The sequence below is a fragment of the Talpa occidentalis genome, unplaced genomic scaffold, assembly GCF_014898055.3.
Source record: "Talpa occidentalis isolate TD23 unplaced genomic scaffold, MPIMG_talOcc4v2.1 talOcc4.14, whole genome shotgun sequence".
Taxonomy (NCBI): Eukaryota; Metazoa; Chordata; class Mammalia; order Eulipotyphla; family Talpidae; genus Talpa; species Talpa occidentalis.
Window position 1 is genome coordinate 26,528,606 of NW_023601433.1, and position 12,392 is coordinate 26,540,997.

The window sequence follows — 12,392 nt, forward strand, 5'->3', positions numbered from 1 at the left end:
TGATCAGGGTTAATATATATGAATAATACAGCCACAAGATGATATAATATATATGTATGTGTCTGTATCTTTATATTATGAAGAAGACCATGGCAGAAAATCCCCAAACTTCATGATGTATCTTATTTTAGAAGAAGCAATAATTGGAGAGTGTAAAATTATCTGTAGTTTCAGGAATATAAAAGAAACAGAAGGAAAATTACATATGTGAATGCTGAATATTAGTCTTAGAGCCATGGAGTTATTCTATGATTCTGTAATGATGCATAAGAGACACTAAGAAAATGTCAAATTCACTAAAATCTCACAGCACTGCGCAGAAGCTCCATGCTGTGTAGAAACATCACTGAGGGGTGGTGTCCCCATGACAGGAGGCAGATGGGGGGAACCATCCACCTGCTCTGCAGAAGCAGAAGCCCGCCTTCCTCTTGAAGTTGGGGGAGAAGCTGCTCCCATAAGTCACTCTGAGAATGAGGAGAGGCCATAGGGGTGAAGGCCAAAGACACTGCCCCTGAGCCCTGGGCTCTGTCATGAATGGGATCCCCCTGATGAGGCCCAGGGTGCTCATGGACCCCGAGGTTCTTGATTTCTACATGGGAAGGAATTCCTGCGGAAGTCAGTGTGGGCGAGCAGGGAATGAAGCTTTATTGTGGGGAAAGTGCTCGCTTGAGAGTGAAGGGGGCACATTCAGGGACTAGCCCCTGGGTCTTAAGGCTGCTGATGGAAACACGTGTTTAGTTAGAGGGGCAGGAGCTCACAGATGGGATCCTGAATGGGTTTGACAACTTTTGCTTAAGGCAAGGGCAGGAATTTACAGGGAGGGGTAATAAGATTTGACCCATTTGTTTGCCCAAAACCGACAGCCTCTCCAGGCCTGTTAGATAAGACAGGAGAGTTACACAAGCAGTGGCTCCCCTGTGGGACATAAACTAATAGGCTTAGAATCAATCTAGTGAGTCACTTTGTTCTGAAATGTGCATGACTGTGTTTCAGAAATACAAAAAGAGGGAGTAGGGGTCTGCAGCCATTGTGCCCAAGTCCTGGTCTACCTCACCACGGGCCCTGTTCAGGGATTGGGGGTTGGGGAAGGGAATTGCCAGGACTTGGATGAACAATCCAGAATGGGACAGGGTGGACAATGGTGGGAGCAGGTTTCTCACTTTGGGAGTGGAAATGCACGTGTGTAACCAAGGGGAGGAGCAGAGTGACCACGTGGTGATGGACGAGGGTGGGAGACGTCACAGGGAGCTCGTGCTGGTATCAGGGAGACAAAAATGGGCACATGGTCTCCTGGGTTAGCTCACTCATCTCTGTACATGTGTTTCCTACTCTCTCAGTGGAGAAGGACTTTCAATAATGACACCCCAACAGCAAGGAGTGTGCTTTTTGGCAGAAAATTGATTTCCCATACCTTCTCTAATAAACAAGAGAAGGCTTTGTATGAAGAAATTTTCAATTCCAGGTTGAGAATCATTTAATATGAGCATGGAACACCTTGCTTTAACAGAAAGTAGATTTTTCAAACATTTATCTCAGCACATAGAGTCAGCTCACACTCATATGCACAGGACAGGGGTGTCACAGAGCACCTGAGCCACCCTTAAGGACCCCCATTGGGTGAAGCAGAAACAACTGGAGCAACCAAATAAACAGACTAGAATGGGGCTGTATTTCTGTGAACATTCAAGGACAGAAAAATTACAAAGGACACAGACTCAAAAGAACGAGAAATAATTATCCCATCGTTCCAGATGAGATGGTGCAACACACAGAATATACAAAGGAATCTACAAATATGATGTGAATTCCAATAGTCAGAAGTAATTTAAGATTATATGATAGAGGAGCATTAGGAAGATCAGTTAGGTGTGTGTATACTACCAAAGAATAAGTGAGAACTCTTGGGGTTTATAGGCTTGAAAGAGAGATCCTGCTCCTTGCCAGCTTACAAGGAGAGAGATTAAAACAGAAAAGGGAAGCTGAGGAGTTACCATGGGAATCAGGTAACCTCTAGCACAGAAGGGTAGCAAATGGTGGTTACTGAAACAGGGTCAGGAAGCACACCTGTGGCCATTAAATGCTGATGTAAATTCTAAAGCAAAGCAAAGTCTGGCCTGACTTTAGATAAAAGCCAGTGAAGGCAGGAGCCCTGAATATTAGAAAACCAGCAAGGTCAGAGTGTAAGAGGTCCCTCCAACACCCATCTTCTTAGAGGGGAACAGTTGCCTTGTGCCCCTCGCTCCCTTACATGGTATTTGCCGGGGACCAGCCTCCAGCTTAATGCCGTGTCAGGGGTTCCTGAAAGGATGAGATGGCCTAGGTGACACGTTAAGGGGCTGAGGGGAAGGAGATGAGGTAGTGAGAATACACTGACACTGGATGAGGTGCAAGTATTTTCTGCTGAGGGGCTCAGCAGGTTTTTTATTTATGCATTTTTAGCAAGCTGTGAGATTACATTATCATGTGCATAGAAACAGCAGAAACAATCAGTGCATCCCTTTTCCCATAGACTTTTGGCCACTAAGTGCTCTCAGCAAGAAGGCAAACTTTAAAGTTAATAAAAAACTAAGCCTTTCACTAAAACTCATTGTTTCAGCTAAACAATAACCTAAGACAGTTGATAGCCGCCAGTACCTCCCTATCAGCTAAAGCCTAAGCAAGAAGACTTTTCTTATTCACATGGCCTTCAGCCGGAGACCAGCTCTACTCAGCTATCAGAACTTTTTCTACGTAGAAACTCCTTAACTCAAATAGCTTCATTTAAAAACTTTCCCAAGAAACTTCAAGAGAAGGCAAAAGAAGGACTTACTATAATTATTGTGTTGTAATGCTTGTCAGGCATGTTCAATAAATTGTCTCCCATTGTCAAGTGGGCCAAATTGTTTAATAACTAATTTCTAAACAGATAATTTTCTGTGCCATTCACTTACAGTATGCTGATACGTATAATTTATTGCCTAATATACTTTCTGATAATTTTTCTCTCTTCGTGACCAAGAACAAAAAGCAAAGGGATGTTAGATCTTCAGCCCCCTGGTGTGAGGCCCTTTTTCTTAGCTGCTTGCTAGTGTCTTATCTGCCTGGGGCAACAAGGCCCCCTGAAGCAGGTATTCAATACAGCTGCCTTTTCTATCCTCCACCCTGTCTCTGTGAGTTTTTCACCCACACAACAAAAACTGAATTACAATAATAGTCAAAACCTGTCTAACTGAAATATTCAGGAGCATAATTATGAGGGGATGTTCAGCTCGTGTGTGGTAGAAACTGGACAGTGGAGGTAAAAGATATCAAGATGACAGACATCAGTGGAGACCTGTCCTGCTCATGGAGAGTAGACTCGGTGTAGTAAAGATGCCAGTTCTTGCCAAATCATAAGGTTTGATGATTTCTATCTGAACATAACAGACTGATTTGGATAAAGGGACAAACAAATAGGTCAGTGTAACAGAACAGAGAATGCAGAAAAAGACTCAACTACTTGTTGACAAAGTTCCAAAATCCTTCCCAGGAAGGACAGTCTCCTGCACAAAAGGTGACAACCATTGGGGATTATCCAACCACCAATGGATATCAACTACATCTCACACCTTATGAAATGTTCACTGGAGTATATTAAAGAACTAACTAAAACATGACATTTTTGAAGAAAATAGGTGAAAATACTTGTTAAAATTTCTTGGTAAATACTTATAGACAAGACACCACCAGAAGTCTTTAAAAAATATAAATTAGACATCATCAAAAATAAATGTGTTGGGGCCTCCCTGGTGGTGCAAGGGGTTAAGTACCACACTATGAAGCTATCTGCAGCCCTGCAGCACAAGTTAGATCCCCCGCCAGTCAGGGAGCAACCCACTTGGCGAAGCAGAACTCTCCTGTCTTGCCCACTGTTCCCTCAGCAATGTATTTCAGTCAATCTGCCTGTTCTGGTCCCCACTCTGTCTCTGATGAATCCTCTCACCCCCCACATCTCTGGCCTGTTCCCCAGCTCTTGTACGCATTAATAAATAAATTTTAAAAAATGTGCTGTTCTTCCTTCACTTTGTGAAATAGTAAGACAATTAAATCACTCAAAAATAGATTATTAAGATGCAATTTGACTTACAGAAGCATAATTGGAATCCATTCCTTTCATACACATGAGTGTGGAATAGTGAAAATGCTCCAGGTGCTAAATTGGAGAGTGATGGGGAAATGTGATTTTGCAGGATCTGCTCTGGGCAAACCAGATTTAAGCAGTTATGTACGTACATGCTGCGTCTTCCTACACCAGGACTCCACTGGGAGTGGAGACGCCTCAGTGACTGTCAGCACGAAGGGTCTAGGAGTCAAACCTTGCATGTGTGACTAGACACAGGGCCTGGTGATCTGCAGACAGCAGCTGGGCTCCCAGTGTTGTTACTCCTGGTGAATATGCCCTGTGACCAGCAGGGGGCACGGTGGGGCTGTCCTCTGGGCCCTCAACAGCTGCTCAGTGAGCATATTTTTACTTTGGTGCTTGGGCCTGGGGGCTGGGCTCTGGGGTCCCAGATGAAGAGTCAGCAGCTCTGATCACTCCACCTGTCACATTCTCTGAGCAGAAACTTCAGGGAGGGGTCAGCAGGTGCTTCCTCCCAGGCCTCTCCCAGAGAGGGAAGCATAGCCTACTCCTCTACAGTGCTGGGTGAGAGCTGAGCTCCAGCCACAGTGCTCAGGGAGGGGCTGGGCAGCCCCTGGTGAGAACCCATTTGCATGCACAGCCCCTCCTGTGGCAGAGGCTGGAGAAGAAAAGGGAGCCTGCACCTGGCCTGGGCAACTATAGGGCTCAGCAGGGTTGTGAGAACCATGGCCTGGTGCCCTCTGCTCCTCATGCTCATCTCTCATTGCACAGGTAATTGGCTATGGGGAGCAGGTAGGTGGAGCTGTCTTTGTCTTGAGACCCCAGCAAAATCATCTCCGTGTCTCTCCTTCTTCCAGGATCCTGGGCCCAGTCTGTGCTGACCCAGCCACAGTCAGTCTCAGGGAACCTGGGCCAGAGGGTCACCATCTCCTGCACTGGAAGCAGCAACAACATTGGGAGTAATTATGTGAACTGGTACCAACAGCTCTCAGGAACAGCCCCCAAACTCCTGATACATGGTAGCAGCAATCGACCCTCCGGGGTCCCTGATCGATCCTCTGGCTCCAAGTCTGGCAGCTCAGCCACCCTGACCATCACTGGGCTCCAGCCTGAGGACGAGGCTGATTATCACTGTACAAGTTGGGACAGCAGCCTGAGTGGTCCCACAGTGCTCCAGGCCTGTGGGGAAGTGAGGCACAAACCCATTTCTCTTCAGCCAAGAGCAGGCACCCTGGGGAGCTGCTACTGAGGCTCAGCCTGGGGCTCTGCTTCTTCTCTGCTGCTGTCCTGGCCCAGGCTCCTCCAGGGCAGCCCCTGGGGGAGGCCCCTCTCTCCCTCTGTCCTCAGAGTCACTCCCAGCAGCACATCCCTAAGTTGAAGTGTCTCCATAGAAACATAGTGTCTTGATCTCTTCAGGTTAGGGCTGGTTACATTCAGAATGGTTTATATTCATTTTTTCCCATTCCAAAATATTAAGAATTCATTTTCCTGCCCTTCAATACATCACGGAATATCACACCCTCTGTTGTATGCTTAATAGGATAAGTCAACCCTGCTGTAGCTGCCATCTTATTTATCTAACTTGAACCGGTGCTGAGTACTTTTTCTTAGTCAATGATTTTTCATGAAAAGGAATCAGTTTAACGTTATGCAATCATAAAAATGAATCTAAGTAATTTGTCCACAGAAAAACATCCAGATGACTGTTTATATCAACATTTCCATCATTTTTTAAGGATTTATTTTGTTTATTTTATACAAGAACTGGGGTACAGGCCAGATGTGCGAGAGGGCAAGATGATTCACCAGAGACAGAGTGGAAAAACAGAACAGGCAGACTGACATAATACACTGCTGAGGAGAGCAGCGGGCGCCACAGGAGAGGTCTGCCTTACCACGTGGGGCTGGCTGGGATCAAACTGCTGCAGAGGATTCACAGCTCGGCACTCAACAGCCTGCGCCCACAGGGGAGGCCTGCAACTTTTCCATCATTATCAACAACTGAAAACAAATAAAAATCTTGGCATGATGCTTATTAGATCTTTGCATCTAATCACGAAAAATGGAGTCAACTTTGACAGCCTTCGCAAGGTAGCATTTGTGTACCAGGGGATGTTTTTCAGAACTAAGAAGAATGAACTATACAGTTACCTAATGAGACATGTGGTGATAAATTAAGTTGTAAGGAAAAGAAAAGTGACTGAAAAGCTCATCTGTGGCCACTTCCAGAGTGAGCTCACCCCAGTCTGTTCCACCTGCTCATCTCTATTAATTGTGTGTTTACACCCTCATGTCATTTATAGCAAATACTTGGTTTCAAATATCAAATATCAATTCTTTTTTTTTTTTAACACACTATAACTTTTTTTTTTTTTTAAGATTTATTTATTTATTTATTTATACAAGCACTGGGTACAGTCAGAAGCGCGGGAGGGTGAGAGAATTCACCAGAGCCAGAGCGGGGAGCAGAGCAGGCAGAAGGACCGAAGTACACTGCTGAGGGGAGCAGCGGGAGGCAGGAGAGGTCTGCGAGCCATGCGGGACCCTCCTCTGGTGGCCGGGGAGCAGCCGGGGATCGAACCAGCGCCATAGAGGCTGCGAGCAGCTTCGCAACCCAGCACTCAACTGCTGCGCCACCGGGGAGGCCCTCAACTTTTTTTTTTAAAGATTTGTTTATTTATTTATACAAGCACTGGGTATAGTCAGAAGCGCGGGAGGGTGAGAGAATTCACTAGAGCCAGAGCAGAGAGCAGAACAGGCAGACTGAGGAAGTACACTGATGAGGGGATCAGTAGGCATGCCAGGAGAGGTCTGCGTGCCATGTGGGACCCTCAACTGCGGCCGGGGATTGAACCGGCGCTGCAGAGTCTGTGAGCAGCTTCACAGCCCAGCGCTCAGCTGCTGCGCCACCAGGGGAGGCCCTCAAATATCAATTCTTATCACCAATCAGTGTCTCTGTGGAAACAAGTGAGAGCAGGAAGGTAACCAGGACCCCTGTCTGTCTGAGAGTGACAGTGCAGAGTAGGAGCCAAAAGGCTGAGGAGGGGGGAGTCTGCACGTGCCTGTTTTTATTTTATTTTTATATATATGTAGGTATGTATATTAGTGTGTGTGTGTGTGTATATATATATATATTTACATAGTTGTTCGTTTTTGTATAATGTTTCATATTTCCCCTCAGGTGTAATCCCCATAAAATTCCCACCACCAAGTCACCCCTGAACATCCCCATAGTCTCTTGTGCTCCTCCCTCCTCTTTTTTGACCCCTCTCTCTCCCCTTCCCCCACCTTATGTCTCATTTCTAGTTTGCCTGCAAGTTTTGTCTTTTTTTTTCCCTGATCCCTTGTTCGATTTCCCTGGATTCCTCCTGTAAGTGAAGCCATCCGAAATTTTCCTTCTTCCTTCTGACTGATTTCACTGAGCATTATCCCTTCCAGCTCCATCCATGTTGCAGCAATGGCATGAATTTTGGTCCTTTTTATTTGAAATTCCCCCCACCCCCAGCCACTTCCACTCCCCTGATTCTCCCAGGACAAAGCCTTTTGTCTGTTCTTGAGCAGCAGCCAGGAAAGTGGGAACAACAGGCAAGAGGAGAAACAGCCCAAGCAACATCCTCCGACCTCCCCGGCAACTGTTGAGGGAGGGATTTCCTCCTGGTTTCAGAAATGCCTGAAAGCTGGTTTCCAAAACATTACCTCTACCTGGGGTCATCCATTCTTTTTGTATACAGGCTACCTGATTCCCACGAAATGGGAGAAGCCCAGGAAAGGAACCAAAAAGCCAAGGGCGGGGCCCCTGCTGTGTGAGGGAAGGGCCTGTCCTACACTACTGCACTGGTCTCATCAGTGTAGTGGATGGGTGGTGGCACTAGAGGAACTGTCATTTTTCCTTGCACTGTGAGTCCTTCCCATGGAGAAACAAAAATTTCAACCCTGGTCATTCATCCCCAAAAGTCACCATTAGCCTGGTTAGGTCCTCCAAGTAGGGATCCCCTGCAGAGGACACTGTCATCCACTGACTTCCAGGCTCACCGCACAGTAGTTGAAGCACCTGGCAAATCGGTGATTTCAGTAAATGTCCTTTGCCCCTATTTCTCGGTTCACTATTCAGTCACTGCTTTCTAAATTCACTTCACAAACTCAAGGTACTAATCAGGTACAGCCTTTCTCACTCTAGTAATTGTCAGCGTGGGGTTACCTGCTGAGGAGCCTCCTCTGCCACCTAAATAATGGGATGCTCCCCCCACAGCCCTGTGTACATCAGATTTCCATAATCTTTAAAAGTATCCAAGCAAATTCAGTTGCAAACATTATTGAATAACTGGGTTAATCATTGATGTGAAGTAAACGGAGGAGCAACAATAGCACACACAAAATAAGTGTCTTAAAGCAAATACATTTCCTTTGTATTTTCATTTTATTTTTCAGAGGCAGAGGATCTCCCCAGTTCTCTGGCAGGTTTATAATGACAATGAATGGACGACTGATGGACAAGATCCAATCACTGTTAACTTTCTCAGCAATAGGCTTAAGCTACTGCTTTCACCTCCTGCACACCTACATATAAAGTCACACTGGGCACAGAGTCCACATCTACAGAGGAAGCTGTCACTCAAGTGTCAGGGGAGTGTCACGGGGGGAGCATCTTTTGTCCTTAATACATCTTTTGTAATACAAGTGTCTCCACATTGTCCAAGGATCTGCATGGGTAAGGTTGGTGACAGCCCTGAAGTCACCCTTACCCATACAGCTTTGTTACTTGGTATTGCACACACATTCTCACTCTTTGATTTAATAAGCCCCCTAGAAAACGAATACTTTTCCGTTCAGTCATTTCCCTTTCAGTGTGCATTGCAAAAGTTGAACTCAAGAAATGAGACTCCCACTCTAACTCACAGTTTGAGAGATCATTACTCCCTCTTCCTAAAACTGTCAAGCCCTATACAATCAAGGTGACTCATGATTGAACATGAGTCTTCAACAATTTGGCAACTTGAGTGTAGAAACTGGTCTCTAGATTCCACCTCTTGTGTGAAAGCAGCTGTGTCCAATTTGCCTTCAACAGGCTACCCTGTTTGCTGAGGATCCACAAACAGGTCCCTTCTCCGAGGGAAGGCAGAACCAGCACTGCAAGCTCAGTTTGCCTCTCCAGTTTCATCAGAAAGGAGTTCAGGGAGAGGGTTTCATTGCGAAGTTGCCTGGGAAGGACAGCTCAGGACTCGCTCATTTTCTTTGTAAAAATTTCATCAAATTCCCACATCGAACATGTTCTCATTGTATCAGAAAAAATATAGGTTGGAAGATGGTTTATATTTCTGTCAGCTTCATCTTCTTCAGCAACTATGCTGTTTTCAGTTTCCTGACACTCCCTTTGAGCAACTTCATGCTGTGGTTCTCCACTTCCCTGCTCCACCTCTTCACAGATAACATCTAACATGCTATGTGGAAAAAGGCCACGAGGGCATGAATTACCCCCTGATCCTGACCTCCTCATGTGCACATCGACCCCATCATGAGACCAGCACAGCAGTATGTTCCCATCAGCCTTTCCTTTCTTGTCAGTCTTCCTCCTACTTCTCCTCCTCCTCATGTTTATTTTTACAGTGAACTGAAACATCTCTGTGTTACACGCCAGCCAAGGCTGCTCCAGCGGGACAAAGCTGGGTCCAGGCTGCAGGGCCAGCGGTGGCTGGCACTTGAAAAAATGTTCACCTTTCCTTATAATTAGGGAAATGAAAATCAAAATCACAATGATCTATCATCATACACCTGTAAGAATTGTAACTATTATAATATCTAGAAATAGACATGATGGGGATATAGAATAAAGGGAACTCTCATCCACTATTACTACAAATGTAAATTGGAACAGCCACTCATTAGAGAAAACCACATGGAGGTTTCACAAAAAAATACATCTATATGGGCTAGAAATACTATAGAATACAGCTACTCCACCATTGGGTACTTATATTTTTTTAAAAAGAGCTTAGCTATAAAAGATATAGGCATCCTTTCATTCATTGCAGCATGATCTATAATAGCCAAGTTGTCAAACAACATAATTTTCCAAGCTGCCCGCAGCCTCTGCAATGCCATTTCAATCCCTTGCCAGCCTGCTAGGGTCCCACACGTCGCGCAGACCTCTCCTGCAGTTCCCCCTGCTCCTCTCAGCAGTGTATTTCCTCATCTGCCTCTTTCGCTCCCTGCTCTGGCTCTGATGAATTCTCTCACCTTATGGTGCTTCTGACTATAGCAAGTGCTTGTATAAATAAATAAATAAATCTTAAAAAAACGATGTGATATACATTATATATAGGAGAGAAATATATAATGAAATATGACTGCTACAAAAAAAGATGAAATTTTGCAAGCTGAGAACACATGAATGGACTTGAGAGTATTATGGTAAAGAAAATAAATCAGAGAAAGTAAGACAAATACTGCACGATTTTAATCATATGTTGAACATAAACAAACAAAGCAAAAGAAAACTCTCTGATACAGGGCACAGTTTAGTGGTTCCCAGAAGGGAAGGGGCTGAGGGTGTGGGTGGAAAAGGAAAGGGACAGATGGACGGGGATGGATGGAAACTAACCCTTCCGTGATGGTCATGACGTGGTGACCACCCAGCTTGAGTTATAATGATGTACACCTGGCACTCAACATTATAAACCAGTGTTTCTCAGTAATTGTATTGAAGGGAATAGGCTCCATCCTGCCACTCTCTGCACAGCTGTCAGAGTTGGATGCTATTAAGGGGGGTGACTTCTGACGCAGGACATAGCAAGGCCAGATGTGCAGAGTCTTTCCTGGCACCTGGTGCTCCTGCAGCGCACAGGGTCCCGAGGCGCCCTCTGGTGGTGGGCGCGAGCACTGCCCAAAGCGGGAAGACAGGACAGACCCTTTGGATCTTTAAAGCACCAGAATCCTGGGCTACAGGGGAGCAAAGAACAAAATCTACAGAACACAGGGTTTTCACTCAACCTGGAAGTGTCTCTTATCCCTTGATGTTCTGTCTGATTATGTGACTTTCCTGAGAAGAGAATTAGGACTGAGGTACCCAGAGACTTTAATGATGATTTGGTGAACGATGTCAACCTATTACTCAGTTTCCCAGTCAGTGTGTCTGAGGTCCCAGCATCTGCTTCTTTCAATCTCCCCAGGAGACAGCATGGGGACCCCAGGGCAGGAGGAACGACGAAGCTGATTTGCATGAAGCATCTTCCCCCCTAATGGGTCCAGGAGGCATGAAAAGGTTGAGGACACCACACTCCAGCCCAGGAGCCCAGGAGGCCACATTTTGGGAGTGTCCCCACCTTGGCCTGGACAGTGCTTCTGCTCAAGCTCTTCGCTTACAGCTCAGGTCAGGGAAAGGGACTCTCTCCTAGGTCTGGGTGAGGGTAGAACACATAAAAGCAGGATGACCTGATCTCTTAACAATACTTGCCTCTCTCCTGTCATTTCAGGGGCTGATTCTCAGACTGTGACCCAGGAGCCATCACTGTCAGTGTCCCTAGGAGGGACGGTCACACTCACCTGTGGCCTTAGCTCTGGGTCAGTCTCTACTGGTAACTATCCGGGCTGGTTCCAGCAGACCCCAGGCCGCACTCTACACATGCTGATCTACAACACAAATAACCGCCCCTCTGGAGTCCCAAATCGCTTCTCAGGCTCCATTTCTGGAAATAAAGCCGCCCTCACCATCAGTGGGGCTCAGACCAAGCATAAGGCCGAGTATCACTGTGTACTGTACATGGGTAATGGCATTTGCACAGTGATATGAACCCATGGGGACTTGCAGCCAAAACCTCCTCAGATGCCCAGAAGGGCTCAGCCTCAGAAGGAGGAAAGAGAAAGGCTGAGGGTAAATTCCCCTGGGGGAGAGAGGCTCTGTGACCTTGTAAGTATTGGCTAATCCACAGGTACCTCCTCCTGGCCCCCCAGACTGTGTTCATCTCCAGTGTGAATCCTGGGGACTGTGCCTGTGCCTCCTTCCTCCCTCTTTGCAGGAGTTGACCAGGAGAGCCCCCAGCTCCCCAGCTCAGAGACTCCTGCACCCCAGGAAGACTTATTCAAAGAGCACTAACAGCTACACCCTCATTCATGAATTAAGCATGCAGAGAAAGGAGCATTTCCTCTCAGGGTTAAATGGGAGAATCACTGGGAGCTTCTGGAAATGAAATTCCCCTTCTCAACCCACTGAGCTGAAGCCTGTGCTGTGAGTGAGGATCAGCTTTAACCAGCATCCAGGAGACTTGTGTGAACAAGAAACGTGGTGCCTTGTCTCTGC

General features: G+C 46.2%; 1 gene segment (V, D, J or C); it reads left to right on the plus strand.

Annotated features, from left to right (window-relative positions):
* The first annotated feature begins 4,824 nt into the window (after window positions 1-4,824).
* Window positions 4,825-12,188, plus strand: LOC119244037 (immunoglobulin lambda variable 1-40-like). The segment is given in 5 exon segments: window positions 4,825-4,870; window positions 4,957-5,267; window positions 7,952-7,996; window positions 11,694-11,859; window positions 12,112-12,188. Coding segments are annotated over 5 exon segments (645 nt in total).
* Window positions 12,189-12,392: the final 204 nt, after the last annotated feature.